The 19,927-nt window shown below is 47.0% G+C and overlaps 1 protein-coding gene across 1 annotated transcript; it reads left to right on the top strand.

The window, feature by feature from the left end:
- Window positions 1–5,045: 5,045 nt before the first annotated feature.
- LOC115461784 (left-right determination factor 2-like) lies at window positions 5,046–18,469 on the top strand. Its single transcript, XM_030191829.1, has 4 exons — window positions 5,046–5,322; window positions 7,146–7,389; window positions 12,721–12,960; window positions 18,130–18,469. The coding sequence occupies exons 1-4, from the start codon at window positions 5,046–5,048 to the stop codon at window positions 18,467–18,469; spliced, it is 1,101 nt and encodes a 366-aa protein (XP_030047689.1).
- Window positions 18,470–19,927: the final 1,458 nt, after the last annotated feature.

Here is a 19,927-nt window from a genome sequence, read left to right as displayed (position 1 = left end):
CGCAGAGAAGGAGAGGGAGGAGTCGAAGATGACACCGAGGTTGCGGGCAGATGAGATGGGGACGATGAGGGTGTTATCAACTGAGATAGAGAGTGAAGGGAGAGGAGAAGTGGGTTTGGGTGGGAAAACAACAAGTTCAGTCTTGGCCATGTTCAGTTTCAGGTGGCGGTTTGACATCCAGGCAGCAATGTCGGATAAGCAGGCCGATACCTTGGCCTGGGTTTCCGCAGTGATGTCTGGTGTGGAGAGATAAAGCTGGGTGTCGTCAGCATGAAGATGATAGTGGAAACCATGAGAAGAGATCAGGGAGCCTAAGGAAGAGGTGTAGATTGAAAAAAGAAGGGGCCCAAGGACAGAGCCTTGAGGAACTCCAACAGAGAGCGGGATAGGGGAGGAGGACGAACCATGAGAGTGTACTCATGACCAGAGAGTTGGCTTGAGGGAGAGCACTAGATGTGACGTACTTAGATTTTAGCAAAGCCTTTCACACAGTTCAACATAGACATCTAATAAATAAACGGAGTGTCCTTGGTGGGGGCCATAAAGTGACTGACTGGGTTGGGAACTGGCTGAGTGGAAGGCGACTGATGATAGAGGTTGATGGAGCTCACTCTGAGAAATGAGACATTACCAGTGCTGTGCCACAAGGTTTGGTTCTTGGGCCGGTTCTTTTTAACAATTTTTAAGTGATATTGCCCAAGGGCTGTGTGATAAGGTTTGCATCTTTGTGGCAATAGGGCAAATGCTCCTGATGGTGTCGATAACATGAGGAAGGACCTAGCCAAGGAACTTTAATGATAGGAGATGGCATGACATCAAAAAGTTGAAGCCAGCCCCCACCCCCCAGCTTCCACATCCTTGTTCGTAGCATGTATATTTAATATCAGCTATGGAAACATGCCGACTTGTGCAGCATACGGATGTACACACAGGATCTGTCAGAATTATTATTGCATCGGTTACAGTAGTAATTACTTCTAAATCATCATCAGTTTGTCATTTCAAGGGGCTGATCATAGGGACACCCTAGCACGCATTGTATTGATGCGGAGAAGTTTTCACCTAGTAAAGGGTCACAAAAACAGAGCTTCTATTTATAAGTACAATGGATTTCTGGTATGTGCATGTGATAATATTTGAATAAATGTCTATACTTATGGCTATGATTTCTGAACATGTGGCATCATTAAAGGACAGACTTTTAAATGCCCAGCTGGGTACATATGGTAAAATCATCTTTGTTAAATGTTTCAGACATATCCATTGACTTGCTCCCATGATATAACTGAATCATGTTATTCTGTCTCACTGTATTTTCAAATATAAGCCACATTGAACCCGACTTTGCTTGGGATAATGTGGGATATAAATGTTAAAAAAAAATTCTTTGTCACCTTTTAAGGCAATGCCTATCCAACTGGATGCTGATGGCGCAAGGAAAGCAAGTTTAATTGGACTTGGGGAAAATATTTCTGGGATAAGCAGCATAAAATGTATTGAACTTTTTCGGGATCTTGCCAGGTATTTGTGACCTGGATTGGCCACTGTTGGAAACAGGATGCTGGGATGGATGGACATTTTTGGTCTGTCCCAGTGTGGCAATACTTATGTACTTTTGTACTTGGGATTCCGAATGGAACGTTGCTACACTTTGGGGTTCTACATGGAATCCTGTTACTCTTTAGGATTCCGGAATCTTGCTATTCTTTGCAGTTCTACATAGAATGTTGCTGCTCTTTGGGGATCTTGCCAGGTATTTGTGACCTGGATTGGCCACTGTTGGAAACAGGATGCTGGGCTTCATGGACCTTCAGTCTGTCCCAGTATGGCAATACTTATGTACTTATGTAAGTTTGGTCCAGTAAATCTTCACTGGGCTCTAGTATTACCATATTGAAAAAGTGACCATACCAGGGGCGGACTGACCACTTGGGCAACTGGGCAGTGCCTGAGGGCCCAGAGGCTCTAGGGGGCCAGAGGCTCTGCCCGGTTGCCCACCACCGGGCCCTGGTGGTCTAGGGGCCACTGCTGCTTTTCTCCCTGGTTGCACCATTGTGTTTACAGAATGGCTGCCGAGACTCCCATGGTACCATAAACAGGGCACCGTGCCAGGCAGAGTAGAGGTAGCAGATGGGCAGAAACGAGGGGCTTTATTTCCTACCCCCAAAGAAGCCACAGCCACTAAACCACCAGGGCATTTCAAGGTAGGGGATGCAGCGACAACATGGTGGGAGGGAGGCAGCATGGCAGGGGTGGGGCACTGGTGGCAGCAGCATGGTAGGGGGGGCCCCCAGAGTACCCCCAGTCTGCCCCTGGATCATACAAATAAGTTAAAGGAATAACTGGTTTCTTGAAAGGATTATATAACTTTTGGATGTATGACTAGGAACAAAAACACACACTTATTTATTCAATATCACAATTCCTCATGTACAACCGCAAAACAACCCGTTAGAGTGGATTGTGTTCACCATTATCTCCTTTTATTATCAACCAGAATAACATTTAAGAAAACCAATGGACTGCATTCAGTTATGTTTAAACAAATGAGAGATCTGCATGAATCAAAAGATTTATTTTGATTATTTTGACTTCTGAAAACCACTGGTCCCTGAAACATGCTCAAAACAGAATAATCCATTTGCACAAAAGAGATGAGATGAAGATGTGATTCCTTGTGCCCCAGTGAAAGGAGAGTTTCATTTTGCTTCCATTTAATTTCAGTCTAGTCCATCTTTATAACACCAGGCTTCTAAAAAATGCAGCGTCACGCAATTGGGGTACACGGTACAGTTTAGGGGGAAAAGAACTTTTGTGCATGAAAGAGAAGCCGGACTTGGGTGTGATCCTATGTGGTGATTTTAAGGTGGCCAAACAGGTACATAAGCACTGCCACACTGGGAAAAGACCAATAGGTCCATCAAGCCCAGCACTCCGTCTCCGACAGCGGCCAATCCAGGCCCCAAGAACCTGGCAAAACCTCAAAATTTAGAAAAGGTGACAGCAAAGGCCAGAAGGATGATTGGATGCATAGGGAAAGGAAAAAAGAGGTCATGATGCCCCTGTATAAGAGACTCTGCTGAGACCTCATTCAGAAGATTGTGTACAATTCTGGAGACCAAACCTTGAAAAGATATAAACAGGATGGAGTCGGCTCAGAGGGAGGCTCCTAAAATGGTCAGTGGTCTTCCTCATAAATCCTTAAAGATCTCAATTTGTATTCTTTGGAAGAAAGGCGGGAGAGGGTCTTTGAGTCTCAATTAAAAGGAATCTCTGGAATGAGGGGGCAAAGGGGACAGAATCAGAAATAACCTGAGGAAAACCTTCTTCACAGAAAAGGTGGTGAATTCGTGAAAGTGGTGGAAACGAAAACAGTATCTGATGTCAAGAGAGCTTGGGACAAGTATGTGGGATCTCTAAGAGAGTGAAAGGGAGAGTAGATGGCTGGACCCAGGTCATCTGATCTTTATCTGCCATTGTTTCCTGAAGAGGGGCTCATGTACTAACCACCACATATTTGAATAGTTCAGGTATCAGAGTCCTGCAAAGAGTCCTCTTTTCTCCAAGAGCAATATGGCTAATAAAACTCTCCGGTACAATCAATGTAGAAACATAAATGAACAAAGCAAAAACCCTTTTTAGGCTGAAATGAGTCTGTGCCTGGTTAAAGCTTCATTTATCCAAGTGGTGCAGTGTCAAGTCACATGAAGGTGTGTGAAAAAGAAGATCAAACGTTCAAATCGGTGATCCTGAATGTTTCTTAGGAGAGGATTTGTAGTGAAACTGTCAGCCCCATCATATTTCACTCCCTTCAGCCTCTAATCCCCCGTCTGGCAATCCAAATGCACCATGTGCTTCCAATACACAATCCACACAAGAGCCTAGTCCAAAAAATCCTGACTCTTCTGGTTTGCATGACAAAGAGGGAAGGAGAAATGCTGGCCATTGGGACAGATAAGCACCACCCTGTGAAAAAGTCTGCAATCCATATCTCTCCCTCATTTTGCCTTCTGCAGAGATTCAGCTGCCTGTTTGCTCATTAGCCCACCCCTGCCAGTGGGTGGGTTGATCCTGCACAGCTCTGGCCACCATGGCATTGAGAGGGACACCCTCCCCCCCAGCATCACTGATCTGATCATTTCTGATTAATATTAGGTGACAACAAACTTGGTAAATCAGATAACAGTGACACATCCTCTGGTCATGCAGGACAGAATGGGCTCTATTTAGCTGTATTCATTGAATTTGTGTTCCCTCTAAATTTCACAACTTCAAGTATGATCTCGGGTCCTGAAATCCCTGGGTAATTCATAACCCCACTTCTGCAGTGAAGCTGAGTGGCAGAAATCCAATGCAAATCCTGAATGAAATGAAAGGACCTTGGATCCAAGACGAAAAGGTCAGAAAATGATGGAATTCATGGATTTGATATACTGTCTTTCTGTGTTACATACATGGCCATTTACATATATTATTTGCAGGTACTTTCTCTGTCCCTAGTGGGCTCACGATCTGCATTTGTACCTGGGGCAACAGAGGGTTAAGTGACTTTGCTCAGGGTCACAAGGAGCCACAGTGGGAATTGAACCCAGTTTCCAAGGGGGCTGCAGCTGCCCCCCCCCCCAAATAACACAATGACCAGAACCTTCTCCCCACCATAGGATTCCTACAACCTGCTGTAACTATGGTGTGCAAGGACCCCCCCTTCCCCCACCATTCTTACATCTGCTGACATTTGATGCATATTAGATCTCTTGGTTTCCAGCATTTTGTCTAAACCTGGCAAAAGTAAGCAAAAAGGTTTTGCCTGGGTTTCCCTGAGGCTTTAGTTTTTGCAGCTGAGCTGACGGTCCAGAGCTGGAGTTTGATTAGTTTGACCTGCTGGGTCCCAGTCACGGCCAGAAAGTGTGGATTGTCTCGTTCAAGTCTCTGTGGGAGGGGGGTGGGGGTGTGACCTTTCATGTCCCCAGAGGGGGTTGGGAAGGGCTATAAAAGACCAAGGTGAAGGAGGCTGCAGCTGGCAAAGGCAGGTAATCACAGGCAGCATGAGGACCAGGGTACTGCTCAGCTTCAGCTGCCTGCTCTGGGCTTTGTGCCCATCCCCGATCGCTGGATTTACCCCCGAGGAGGTGCGAGATGCCCTGCTGAAGAAGCTGGGGCTCCCCGAGGTGCCCCCCTTCCAGAAGCGAGACCTGGAGAACCTGATTGTCCCCCGGCACCTCAGGACCAAGTACGTGAGCCTGCTGCAGCTGCACCGGTGGAGGAGCAGGAGGGCAGTGCCCAGCCTGGCGGGCATCCTGCGGGGCATCCCGGGCAATGCAGGTGAGCAGAGGGGCCGGGCACAGTTGAAGGAGGAAGCTAGAACAGCAGAGGCAGAAAGACAGAGATTACCAGAAGAGATGCAAAATGTTTGGTGATGGGGATGGGGGGTCTTAGTACATAGACGGACAGACAGATATGCAAAATGTTTGGTGAAGGGGGGGGGGGGGGCTTAGTAGATAGACGGACAGACAGATATGCAAAATGTTTGGTGAAGGGGGTGGGGGGGCTTAGTAGATATACAGACAGGCAGATATTTGCAGAATATCAAACATAGTAACATAGTAGATGACGGCAGAAAAAGACCTGCACGGTCCATCCAGTCTGCCCAACAAGATAAACTCATATGTGCTACTTTTTACTCAGAGAGATGCAAAATGTTTGGTGAAGGTGCAAAATGTTTGGTGAAGGGGGTGGGGGGGGGGGGGCTTATTAGATAGATGGACAGATATGCAAAATGTTTTTGGTGATGGGGGTGGGGGGCTTAGTAGACAGACGGACAGACAGATATGCAAAATGTTTGGTGAAGGGGGTGGGGGGCTTAGTAGACAGACGGACAGACAGATATGCAAAATGTTTGGTGAAGGGGGTGGGGGGCTTAGTAGATATACAGACAGGCAGATATTTGCAGAATATCTAACATAGTAACATAGTAGATGACGGCAGAAAAAGACCTGCACGGTCCATCCAGTCTGCCCAACAAGATAAACTCATATGTGCTACTTTTTATTCAGAGAGATGCAAAATGTTTGGTGAAGGGGGTGGGTGGGGGGGGCTTATTAGATAGATGGACAGACAGATATGCAAAATGTTTGGTGAAGGGGGTGGGGGGCTTAGTAGACAGACGGACAGACAGATATGCAAAATGTTTGGTGAAGGGGGTGGGGGGCTTAGTAGATATACAGACAGGCAGATATTTGCAGAATATCTAACATAGTAACATAGTAGATGACGGCAGAAAAAGACCTGCACGGTCCATCCAGTCTGCCCAACAAGATAAACTCATATGTGCTACTTTTTATTCAGAGAGATGCAAAATGTTTGGTGAAGGGGGTGGGTGGGGGGGGCTTATTAGATAGATGGACAGACAGATATGCAAAATGTTTTTGGTGATGGGGGGGGCTTATTAGGTAGACGGACAGACAAATATTTGCAGAATATTGAAGGATCAGAGAGATGCAAAATGTTTGGTGAAGGGGGTGGGGGGGGCTTAGTAGATAGATGGACAGACAGATATGCAAAATGTTTGGTGAAGGGGGGTGGGGGTCTTAGTAGATAGATGGACAGACAGATATGCAAAATGTTTGGTGAAGGGGGTGGGGGGCTTAGTAGACAGACGGACAGACAGATATGCAAAATGTTTGGTGAAGGGGGTGGGGGGCTTAGTAGACAGACGGACAGACATATGCAAAATGTTTGGTGAAGGGGGTGGGGGGCTTAGTAGATATACAGACAGGCAGATATTTGCAGAATATCTAACATAGTAACATAGTAGATGACGGCAGAAAAAGACCTGCACGGTCCATCCAGTCTGCCCAACAAGATAAACTCATATGTGCTACTTTTTATTCAGAGAGATGCAAAATGTTTGGTGAAGGGGGTGGGGGGGGGGCTTATTAGATAGATGGACAGATATGCAAAATGTTTGGTAATGAGGGTTGGGGGGCTTACTAGATAGACGGACAGATATTTGCAGGATAGGGTTATTTAGCGGGGTACTGGGGTGGGAAGGGTTTGGGCTGTGGGGACCTCTGAGAGTGCCATGCACAATGTACAGCTCCCAGTAGTGGTGTTCACAACTCCATCTTTCTCCCTTTCTTGTTTAGACATTTCCGGGGAAGTGCTGTACTCGGACTCCAGCCGCCAGAAGCTCTACTTTGACATGGAGGGGAGGATCCCCGAAAACAGCGAGGTGACCATGGCTGAGCTGAAGCTCTTCAAGAAGCCCCCCCACCGCCTGAACCTGCCCGACAGGAGGCACCAGAGACCCGTCAACAACGCCCGGGTCAGCATCTACTGGGTGGAGATCCTGGGGGACGGAGCCAACAAGACATCCCTGATCGACTCCAGGTACCCCGAAACGTTTGTGCAGCCATCTCTGGGGTGGAGGTAGTGAAACACTATCAGACTGCCTAACTAGAACCATAATACAGGAGGCAGGGGTGGAGATAAAGGCACTTCAGGCAGGGATAGGCCTGGAACCCATTTCTGCCAATCAGTGTACATTAGTAGGGGTCTGAACCCTTTCCTTTGCACATGTCCCCAGGAGTTGCCACAAATGCATGGGCATATTTTCTCTGATTATTTTTGTTTTTTCTTTTTACCTCACATCAGGTAATCAATAGAAATCAAACAAAATAAAACATGGAAAATAAAATAAGACAATACCTTTTTTTTTTTTTTTTTATGTTTAAAGTAAATTTTATTGATAACTCAAAGTAAGCATACACAATAATGCCAATTTACAAACAATAAAATACTATTCATGAACTATACAGCTTATAAACTGCCCATACCCCCCCATCTCTCCCCTCCCCATCCCATCCCCTCCATCCCACCCCTGTACCACTCAAATTCCAAAAACTTCGTATAAATTCAAGGAAGTACAACAGTACCAATAATCCAGAACTGTTTAGCAGATAACAGATTATGTATTGAACTTTATACTCTCTGTTACAAAACAAAGAGAATACCTTTTTTATTGGACATAACTTAATACATTTCTTGATTAGCTTCCTCAGATCGGAAATAAGCAAATGTGCTAGCTGACAGTATATATAAGTGAAGCATCTAAGCTTTTCATTGACAGTCTAACAGGGTGGGTGGGAGGTAGTTGAGGGGAGGGTGAGCACATTTGCTTATTTCCGATCTTAGGAAGAAGGGCAACCTTCGAAAGCTAATCAAGAAATTTATTAAGTTATGTCCAATAAAAAAGGTATCATCTTATTTTATTTTCCATGTATTTTGTTTGATTTCTATTGATTACCTTTAAGAGTGGACTAACACGGCTACCACACCTCTCTACCTCACATCAGAAACTGGATTTGTTATTGTTTTGTGGAAAGTATCCTGGCTTGTGAGGATTTCACCTTTGCCTTTCAGTAGCAGCCGTCTGCTTGTTTTAGTAAATGTATTTATTTATTTATCACAGTTTCTAGACAGCAATTGTCACGTCTGTGGCCGTGACCACCCTCATACTTACCCCGTTTCTGGGAGTCAGTGGCTGTGCTGGCTTCTGCTTGTCTCTGTGGCTGTCTCTGTCTTAGTTTCTCTCTGGCTCTGTGTGCTGATTGCCCTACTGAATCTCACCTGTGTGGGCTTTGCCTCTTCCAAGATGGCTGCCGCTTCCTCCTCCTTGCCAGTTTCCAAGATGGCTCCCGCTGTTCCTTTCTATGGGATGACTGCTTTGTGTGTCAAGCCTCTGTTTGGTTGCAAGGTGATTGCTGCACCTGTGGCTCTGGTGTTGAAGGGCTTTATTAGTGACTTGGAAACTACAGTCCTGGCCTTTGCATTGCCTGCCATTCCCTCCGCAGTGCCTTAGGTCCCGAGGTTAGTGTGCTGTTAGCACCGTTTGCTTTCCTTGTCTTTTGCTCTGTGGGTTTTCAGCCCTTCTGTGTTTATTGTTCTGTGGGCTTCCTACCCTTCTGTGTTATTTGCTCTGTGGGTCTCCTACCCTTCTGTGGGTTTTCTGCCCTTCTGTGTTTATCGCTTTGTGGGTTTTCTGCCCTTCTGTGTTTATCGTTCTGTGGGTTTTCAGCCCTTCTGTATTTATTGCGCTGTGGGTTTTCAGCCCTTCTGTGTTTATCGCTTGTGGGTTTCCAGCCCTTCTGTGTTTTTGCTCTGTAGGTTCCCAGCCCTTCTGTGTTTATCGCTTGTGGGTTTCCTGCCCTTCTGTGTTTCTTGCTCTGTAGGTTCCCTGCCCTTCTGTAGTTATTTGCTCCGTGGGTCTCCTACCCTTCTGTGGGTTTTCAGCCCTTCTGTGTTTATCGCTTGTGGGTTTCCAGCCCTTCTGTGTTTCTTGCTCTGTAGGTTCCCTGCCCTTCTGTGTTTATCGCTTTGTGGGTTTCCAGCCCTTCTGTATTTATTTGTTCTGTGGGTCTCCTACCCTTCTGTGGGTTTTCAGCCCTTCTGTGTTTATCGCTTTGTGGGTTTCCAGCCCTTCTGTATTTATTGTTCTGTGGGTCTCCTCCCCTTCTGTGGGTTTTCAGCCCTTCTGTGTTTATCGCTTTGTGGGTTGCCAGCCCTTCTGTATTTATTGCGCTGTGGGTTTTCTGCCCTTCTGTGTTTATCGCTTGGTGGGTTGCCAGCCCTTCTGTGTTTATTGCGCTGTGGGTTTCCAGCCCTTCTGTGTTTATCGCTTGTGGGTTTCCAGCCCTTCTGTGTTTCTTGCTCTGTAGGTTCCCTGCCCTTTGGTGTTTATCGCTTGTGGGTTTCCAGCCCTTCTGTGTTCTTGCTCTGTGGGCTTCCAGCTCTTCTGTGACCATTGCTTTGAACCTACCTACTGCCAGAACCCGGACATTCCCTGCCTGTCTGCCTTGCCATCGCTTAGGTGCCAGGGGGCACCCCTGGATCTTCATTCCTGCTGCTCCTGTAAGTCCTACCGGCTGCCAGAACCTGAAGGCTCAACCCGAGGGGGTAGGCAGTCAAGTGTAGGTGAAGCCTAGGTCCAGTCCGGGTTCCAGTCCAGAGTGTTCCGGGCCGGTGTGTGTTCCAGTCTGGTGTGCTCCAGTCCAGTGTGTTCCGGTCCGGTGTGTGTTCCAGTCCGGGGGATTGTAGTCCAGTGTTCCAGTCCGGTGTCCTCCAGTCCGGGGGATTCCAGTCCAGGTGTTCCGGTTCGCTGGGCGGTGCCTGCAGTCCCTGCCGTTGTGCTTACCCAGTGTGGGTTGGTGGGTTTTGCCTGCTGCTGTCGCTCCTCGTCAGCAGCCCAAGGGCTCACGTTTTGCTCCAGAGCCCAGTCCCGCGGGCTCAGAACCTGACAGAACCTGACAGCAATATCCCTGGTTCTAGGTGGGTTCACCCATCAACCCTCTCCCTCAACCAACCAACCCAGGCCTCCTTCTCCTCCTTTCCTGACATCACCGAGGAGGAAACCGCTCGCCTTCTTTCCTCCTCGAAATGCACCACCTGCTCTTCTGATCCCATCCCCACCAACTTACTTAACATCATCTCTCATACTGTCACCCCCTCCCATCTGTCATACCCTCAATCTCTCTCTCTCCACTGCAACTGTCCCTGACACCTTCAAGCACGCCGTAGTCACACCTCTCCTCAAAAAACCATCACTTGACCCTACCTGTCCCTCCAACTACCGTCCCATCTCCCTCCTACCCTTCCTCTCCAAAATACTTGAGCGTGCTGTTCACAGCCGCTGCCTTGATTTTCTCTCCTCTCATGCCATCCTCGATCCACTTCAATCTGGATTTCGCCCTCTACACTCGACAGAAACAGCACTCTCTAAAGTCTGTAATGACCTGTTCCTGGCCAAATCCAGAGGCCACTACTCCATCCTCATCCTCCTCGATCTATCCGCCGCTTTTGACACGGTCAGTCATGACTTACTCCTTGCCACACTGTCCTCATTTGGGTTCCAGGGCTCTGTCCTCTCCTGGTTCTCCTCCTATCTCTCCCCCCGCACCTTCAGGGTTCACTCTCATGGATCTTCCTCCACCCCCATCCTGCTATCTGTTGGTGTTCCCCAGGGATCTGTCCTTGGACCCCTTCTCTTCTCAATCTACACCTCTTCCCTGGGCTCCCTGATCTCATCTCATGGTTTCCAGTATCATCTCTGCTGATGACACCCAGCTGTATCTCTCCACACCAGACATCACCGCGGAGACCCAGGTAAAGGTATCAGCCTGCTTATCCGACATTGCTGCCTGGATGTCCAACCGCCACCTGAAACTGAACATGTCCAAGACCGAGCTCATCGTCTTTCCACCAAAACCCACTTCTCCTCTTCCTCCACTTACTATCTCAGTTGATAACACCCTCATCCTCCCCGTCTCATCTGCCCGCAACCTCGGAGTCATCTTTGACTCCTCCCTCTCCTTCTCTGCGCTTATCCAGCAAGACCTGTCGCTTCTTCCTCTTTAACATCAGCAAAATTTGCCCTTTCCTCTCTGAACACACCACCCGAACTCTCGTCCACGCTCTCATTACCTCTCGCCTTGACTACTGCAACTTACTCCTCACCGGCCTCCCACTTAGCCATCTATCCCCCCTTCAATCTGTTCAGAACTCTGCTGCATGTCTCATATTCCGCCAGAACCGATATACTCATATCACCCCTCTCCTCAGGTCACTTCACTGGCTTCCTATCAGATACCGCATTCAATTCAAGCTTCTCCTTCTTACCTACAAATGCACTCAGTCTGCCGCTCCTCACTACCTCTCTACCCTCATCTCCCCTTACGTTCCCACCCGAAACCTCCGTTCACAGGACAAATCCCTCCTCTCAGTACCCTGCTCCACCACCGCCAACTCCAGGCTCCGCTCCTTCTGCCTCGCCTCACCCTATGCCTGGAACAACCTTCCTGAGCCCTTACGCCAAGCCCCCTCCCTGCCCATCTTCAAGTCTTTGCTTAAAGCCCACCTCTTCAATGCTGCGTTCGGCACCTAACTCTTACCGCTCAGTAAATCCAGACTGCCCCAATTTGACTGCCCCTTTCGGACTGACTGTTCACTTGTCTTTTAGATTGTAAGCTCATTGTGCAGGGACTGTCCCTCTATGTTAAATTGTACAGAGCTGCGTAACCCTAGTAGCGCTTTAGAAATGTTAAGTAGTAGTAGTAAAATATAAAAACATTCAAACCACCCCACCTGCCTCCCCTCACCCTCTGCCTGAGAAGGAGTTTGCAAATGTTATTAATTTACACAAGGTTCCCACATCTGAGCAGCACTGGAGCTCAGTCAGAAAGGAGGTGATGGACAAGACACCCCTTGAAATAGCAGGCTTTGAAATATGAACAGAGTCTAGTGTTTATGGTCTGTGACTGTTTTTGAGTGATGGGGGAGGGGGGGGATTGTGCTCTGCCCTTCAAAAGCACTTCAAACTGTGAACTTCCCCTGCTGACCCCTGGATAACTAGACAAAATTGGGTTTCACATGTATTTAAACTAATAAGGTTTCATCTTTACTTTTGCTTGTTTAATTAGATTAACTCAGTAAATACACTATATTCAATTTCTCTAAATGGATGTTCATTTCCTTTGTTTTTTTGTCTATATTCAGCGTTGATTCAAATAATTCTTGCTTGATGTTTTTCACCACTATTTTAAGACAAAAAATACATTTTAATTCAGTTAAAATCGGAACATCTGTCTGCATGTTGGCAAAGTGACTGGTTTGTAATGCAGTCATGGCAGAACAGGGTAATGAAGATTCCCCTCCATTCTTCTGCAGGTTGGTTGCAATTATGGAATCTGGCTGGAAGAGCTTTGATGTCACCCAGGCTGTGCATTCCTGGCTGAAGAACAAGCGACAATCTGCCCTGCACCTGGAGGTCAGGATTGAAGGGGAGAGACATGGCAGTTATGCTTCTGACATGGCCAAGTCTGTCCGATTCACATCCCAGGACCCTTCGGATAAAACCCTGGGGAAGCCGGAGCTGGTGCTGTACACCCTCAACCTGGAGGCACACGGGTAGGAATCCAAGTGGTTGGGATGTGCTCAGGGAAAACTAGATTGCAGTTTAGTTTGGGATTTTTCTTCATTTCAAATTTTTGTTTGTTTGTTTCACACATTCAATATATTGACATGTTAGAGTTTGCAAATTGTACACATGTGAATGCATAGGTTAAACACAAGGTTTCTCAGCCCAGTCCTTGAGACACACCTAGCCAGTCTGGCTTTCAGGATAGAAAGAATGAATATGCATGCACTTCCTCCATTATATGCAAATCTCTTGTTGGTGTCCTGAAAACCTGACTGGCTAGGTGTGTCCCACAGACTGGGTTAGCACCATTAAATCAATTTTGAACATACTGAGGCTTGCAGAGGAACTGAATGTAGCTAAGAGATGCACAACCCTACTGTTTTGTGTGATGTGTTTCAGGGTGGATGTTATCAGCATGGCTTACTGTTGTTATTTTACTGTTAGCCCCAGTGATTAGTAATTAGGTCTCACTGCATTAAATGGAACCTGAGCTACAATAGCACAAGGTAATGGTAAAATAACCTGTCTTAATGGTAGCTCATATTAATCACTTCCCCCCTTATTGTGAAGAGTTTCTGGTAGGCAGAGCTGATATTGTGATGTCATAATGCCTTATTCCACCAATAAGAGCCAACCTCATCAGTGATGTCACAATGGCTTGATTATCCTATACTTGGCTCACTTCTGATATTGTGATGTCATAATGCCTCATTCCACCAATAAGAGCCAACCTCATCACTGATGTCACAATGGCTTGATTGCCCTATACTTGGCTCACTTCTGATATTGTGATGTCAGACCACTGACAGACCACAGTGGTGCTGTCCAGACAATATTGTCAAGAAGACAGTATGAGCTGTTCTCCTTACTTTCGTAATCTAATACCACGATACTGGGGAACAGCAAAAAATGAAACCCAAAGGGTAAGATAATTTACAGATCTTAATGTATATAGGTAAAGCCCTCAGAGACCAAGGATTAACCAAGGTCTGACCTGCAAGACTCTAATATCAACGAGAGATTGTAGTGTCTGTGGTCCTATCTCATTCATAGGGCTGTTTTTTACCCATATTGATTTGCTTATGAACAAAAAAGTCATTTTAGAAATTATGTCAAAACAATCAGTCTTTTTGCTGAATATTTGCTAAATAATACAGTCTAGATAAACAACAGAGAAAACTTTAAAACTTAGCTTTCACTGAGGTAGTGCAATAACCCCTCTGCTTGAATAAACAACGGGGCCCATATCGTTTCGCCTTGTTACAGGCTTCTTCAGGTTTTGCCTAATAAGGTTATTGAACAGGGGTATCACTTCGCCGTACTAAGACGTTAATCTTGGGACCGATTCTTAACAGGCCCGAAATTTTTCAAAGAAAAATGCACGCTGACTAGGGTTTCATTTTTTTGCTGTTCCCCAGTATCGCTGTCCAGACAATGCCAGAGCAGATTGCCAAGACCTGTCGTTTCTTTCTTTACAACATCTGTAAAATCCGCCCCTTTCTTTCCGAGCACTCTACCAAAACCCTCATCCACACCCTTGTCACCTCTCGTTTAGACTACTGCAATCTGCTTCTTGCTGGCCTCCCACTTAGTCACCTCTCCCCTCTCCAGTTGGTTCAAAACTCTGCTGCCCGTCTCATCTTCCGCCAGGGTCGCTTTACTCATACTACCCCTCTCCTCAAGACCCTTCACTGGCTCCCTATCCGTTTTCGCATCCTGTTCAAACTTCTTCTACTAACCTATAAATGTACTCACTCTGCTGCTCCCCAGTATCTCTCCACACTCGTCCTTCCCTACACCCCTTCCCGTGCACTCCGTTCCATGGATAAATCCTTCTTATCTGTTCCCTTCTCCACTACTGCCAACTCCAGACTTCGCGCCTTCTGTCTCGCTGCACCCTACGCCTGGAATAAACTTCCTAAGCCCCTACGTCTTGCCCCATCCTTGGCCACCTTTAAATCTAGACTGAAAGCCCACCTCTTTAACATTGCTTTTGACTCGTGACCACTTGTAACCACTCGCCTCCACCTACTCTCCTCTCTTCCTTCCCGTTCACATTAATTGATTTGATTTGCTTACTTTATTTATTTTTTGTCTATTAGATTGTAAGCTCTTTGAGCAGGGTCTGTCTTTCTTCTATGTTTGTGCAGCGCTGCGTATGCCTTGTAGCGCTATAGAAATGCTAAATAGTAGTAGTAGTAGTAGTAGTAGTGCAGTCCTTGAGCAGCACAAGGGCAGTCTCAGGAATTATATGGATAACAGCAATAGTCGCTCTGCTACCTGAACTTATCTGAATAACTTCCGAAACTCACCACCGTTCCGATAATGCTGCTGGTGCCCCTGTATCCAAATTCTTTTATCCACTGGGGCTGGTGCTTTAAAAAAACACGTTGGTCACGGAAGCTGAATAGTGACCTGTATCAGTAGCTAAATGGCTAAGCTGTGCATCTGAAGTTTGGGCTGCTACCCAAAGTGGTCTGTTGCCCTGGCAAACTGAATCCTAGAGGTAACACAGTAAGACTTCTGCTAGGGGTCACCAGCGCCATTTTGAACCCTATGCGGATTGCTACTGCCCCATAGACACCAAGAATTTCTACAGGTGGTTCCTGGAGGCGAGTGCCTATGGGAGGGTAGGTCTTTGGGAGAAAGGGGAGGGCTTTTCAGGAGGGGGGGATATGTGATGGGGCTCTTCAGCAAGGGGGGAGTTTGAGATTTAATATAGGGGAGACTTGTGGAGAAGGGGAAAATACCTCTCTTATGGGCCGCAGCTCCGCGCTGTTCCAAACAGCGCTCTAAAAATAACGCCAGAACAGCGCCGGGCTGTAACGCCTCTATGATCAAAGCTAATACCATGCAAATTTATGTGTGCTATTAGCTCTGATCATAGGGGTGCTTGGGGGGAGGTTTCAGCCTGGGCAGGCGCCCAAGGCACAATCCTCCCGCAGTTGTTTGACAGGTCCGGGCTGTCAAAAGCCCGTATCTGTCAAACAGCAGAAGAGACATTTTTGTTCGATGTGGGAGGGGTTTTTGTGCTTTGGGGGTGGGGGGCGGCAGTGGCGTTCCTAGCCTGGCTGACACCCGGGGCGGATCGCCGATGCGGCCCCCCTCCCGGCGAAACTACACCCCCTCGCATGCAGCGCGACCCTCCCCCTGGGTGCATTTTTACCTGCTGGGGGGGTGCCGCGCGCCTGTTAGCTCCGAGTCCGCTCGTTCCCTCCCTGCTGCTCCCTCTGCCCCGGAACAGGAAGTAACCTGTTCCGCGCAGAGGGAACAGCAGGGAGGGAACAAGCGGACTCGGAGCCAACAGGCGCGTGGCACCCCCCCAGTGGCGTGCACCCGGGGCGGACCGCCCCCACCGCCCTCCCCCTTGGCACGCCACTGGGGGGCGGGCTTAGGTTTGACACAAACCTCTTCAGTGGGTCTTCCTCATTCCTCCCTCGCTAGCTCCAATCTGGTGTAAGGTTTGCAGCAGTAGCAGCGCCCTTGTTTCGCACATTCCCACTGATCATGAGGGATGAATGCGGGAGCCCCTTGTTTTAATGCATTTGCATGCAATTAGTGTTCAGAGCTAGCAAGCGCGTTATTACACGCACTCACCGGCTCTGATCACAGGCTCTTCGATGATGCTGTTGATCTATAGCGCTCGTGTTGGCTTCTGATCATCGGCCCATTAATGCCCGGCCCCTTGAAGATACATCTGTTGCTCCCAGGCAGTAAGACGTTGACTTTATAGAAAATATCAAAATAAACAGCAAAAAATGCTCCAGCTGCAACATTGATCTTGAAACGGGTGCCTTGAGAGAGGGGAACACCCTGGCAGTCCCAGATATTAAAAATGCAGAGAATAAACCTAGTCTGCAGACATTCAAAGACTCTGGTCCCCAGATAAATGCCACTGCTCAGGGCCTTTATGCAGACAGTAGCTCTGAAAATCATTACAGGAGCCCACATTGATAACTTCCCCCCTTAAAGAAAAAAAGACATTGCTCTAGAAAGTGAAATCACTGCTGTATGTAATAAAAGAAAGCCAAGTGTGGGGCAATCAAGCCATTGTGACATCACTGATGAGGTTGGCTCTTATTGGTGGAATGAGGCATTATGACATCACAATATCAGAAGTGAGCCAAGTATAGGGCAATCAAGCCATTGTGACATCACTGATGAAGTTGGTTCTTATTGGTGGAATGGCATTATGACATCACAGTCTCAGCTCTGCCTACCAGAAACTCTTCACAATAAGGGGGGGAAGTGATTAATATGAGCTACCATTAAGACAGGTTATTTTACCATTACCTTGTGCTATTGTAGCTCAGGTTCCATTTTATGCACTGGGCTAACAGTAAAATAACAGGTCTTAACCGTAACCCATGCTAATAACATCCACCCTGAAACACATCACACAAAACAGTAGGGTTGTGCATCTCTTAGCTACATTCAGTTCCTCTGCAAGCCTGAGTATGTTCAAAATTGAACTCTTCAGACTATCAGATAACAGGTGCTGCTCTCGGGTTAAGTGTCTCTGAATATTGACCTGGCAGGCGCTGGTTCTGCCTTCCCTCTGCTTCCATGCCCGCCCTATTTATGTACATCAGATCTGCCCATTATGGCTTATTATAAACTGCTTTTCCTACATTGCATAGCAAGGCGGTGTACAATATTAAAAGTATCAAGAAAAGGAAAGGAACACCATAAATAACAGGAAATGAGGAAAATGAGAGCTAGGGAAAAAAATGTACATGCAAGAACCAAACATTGAGGCATTCATCATCCGAACATCACTTTTAAAGAACAGGTGAATTGTAAGAGTGACTGGACACTGCCCTTCATCACGTTTAACTAAAGAGCTCACGGTGGATCTTAAAACATAGTGCAAAGAATATTTTTCAACTGTGATGAACACAGCAGTTATCCAAAGCCGATGGTGTGGCCGAGCTTTCAGGACTGCAGAGATTCTTTCTTCTGTGTGGTCTGAGAGGCTCTTATGCATCATTATCTTTCCATAATTCATGTCAGATTGAATGTTGTAAGCTCCTGGAGGCAGGAACACATTGCTGCAGTCAGACCTGTTGCAAACTGAAATGGAAGTTACACATGTCCTCTTGAGCCTTTTCTTCTCCTATTCCAAGGTATTTAATTGCCCTTTTATCTTTCTGCAGCGCTCGTGGAGACTGCGAGGAGAAAACAGCCCAGCAAGATAACATCTGCTGCAGACAGGAGTATTTCATCAATTTTCGGGAGCTGACCTGGACTCAGTACTGGATTATCGAGCCCGCTGGATACCAAGCCTTCCGTTGTGTGGGTAGCTGTAGGCAACCCAAGAGCTCGCTGCGCCATTACGGCTACGGGGAGAGGACCTGTACAGTAGTGGAAAGCGCTCCCCTGCCCATGATGTACCTGGTAAAGAAAGGAGACTACACTGAAATCGAAGTGGCTGAGTTCCCAAACATGATTGTAGAAAAGTGTGGCTGTACCATGGACAACATCTCAGTAGTATAACCAGAAGCGAACTCCTAAGTACAACTGCACACACCACACTGAGCATCAGAAGCTGATGGGACATGGGAGAGAGAGGGAGGGAACACTTGAGGGCCGGTAATCCTGACGGAGGTGAAATCCCATGACTGATGATCATACGGAAGACGTCAGCAGCATTTCCTGCATACGTATCGACCCATAGTACAACAGACTCTTACAAGCACTTACGTGTACAAAGTATAAATAAAAGGTGTATATTATTTTTGCATTAGCCTTTCTTGCTATGTGCGAAAAGCAATTTGCAGAAGCATAATAGTCCAATAGATTTATTTTTTACTTTTATATCATCCCTGCAAGCTTTGACTTTTTTTTTTTTTTTGATATATGGGGATTATTAGTAAATCAATAAAATGTAACGTTTACATCTTGGCTTTGGCTCCTTTTGTGTTTCCGGATGTGAGGCTGGATTCCGTATATGGCGCCAAAAAATCGGCGCTAAACAGTATTCTATAAATGCTGCCTAAGGATGGGTGTCCTTTATAGAAAGACGCAGAACACCGGAATCCAAGGCCAACTGAACCCAGGGGTAAATCCCAGCATCTTAAGGGAACGCCCTGATCCACCCATGTCCCTCCCATCGTTACGCCCTCTTTTCAGATCCACATGGAAACACTTAGGCGCTATTCTGTAACTGGGTGTGTAAGTGTACTTCCATGTGGATCTGCTGGTTTTAGCCATAAGTACATAACTATTGCCATACTGGGAAAGACCAAAGGCCCATCGAGCCCAGCATCCTGTTTCCAACAGTGGCCAATCCAGGTCACAAATATCCAGCAAGATCCCAAAAAAATATAAAACAATTTATGATGCTTATCCCAGAAATAGTGGATTTTCCCCAAGTCCATTTTATAACGGCCTATGGACTTTTTCTTTAGAAAGCCGTCCAAACCTTTTTTAAACTCCGCTAAGCTAACCACCTTTACCCTTCTATTACAGCGCTTTTCCATTGTAAAGGTTGAAGTCAGTAGGTGGAGCTTGCCGGCGTTGCAGCCATTCTCCTTCACCCAAAACAATAGCAAAAAGTTATTACGAATAACGAACTGTCTCTATGCGTGGTCCATCTGTAAAAAGGGAGAGAGGAAGGTCGCTGGGCATGGGAGGAGGCAGAGGAGAGGGAGGGGGGGGTCCAGGGACCTGATAGGGGGGGGGGGGGGTCCAGAGACCAGAGAGGTGGGGGTGGAAGGGGGTACTCAGACCATAAAGTGGGGGGGAAGGGGGGCCCTGAGAGAGGGGGTTGGGGGCACTCACTCACTCACTGTCTCTCACATACACTCTCTCTGACACACACTCTGTCTGTCACACTCTCTCTCTGTCACACACACACAGTCTCTATCTGTCTCACACACACTCTCACACACACAGACACTGTCTCTTACACAAACACACACACACTCCATCTCTCTCTCTCATTCTCTCTCT

Source organism: Microcaecilia unicolor, chromosome 2 (assembly GCF_901765095.1).
Source record: "Microcaecilia unicolor chromosome 2, aMicUni1.1, whole genome shotgun sequence".
In the NCBI taxonomy this organism is placed as follows: Eukaryota; Metazoa; Chordata; class Amphibia; order Gymnophiona; family Siphonopidae; genus Microcaecilia; species Microcaecilia unicolor.
The sequence above is the reverse complement of the archived record's forward strand: the minus strand, read 5'-3'. Positions and strand labels throughout refer to the sequence as shown.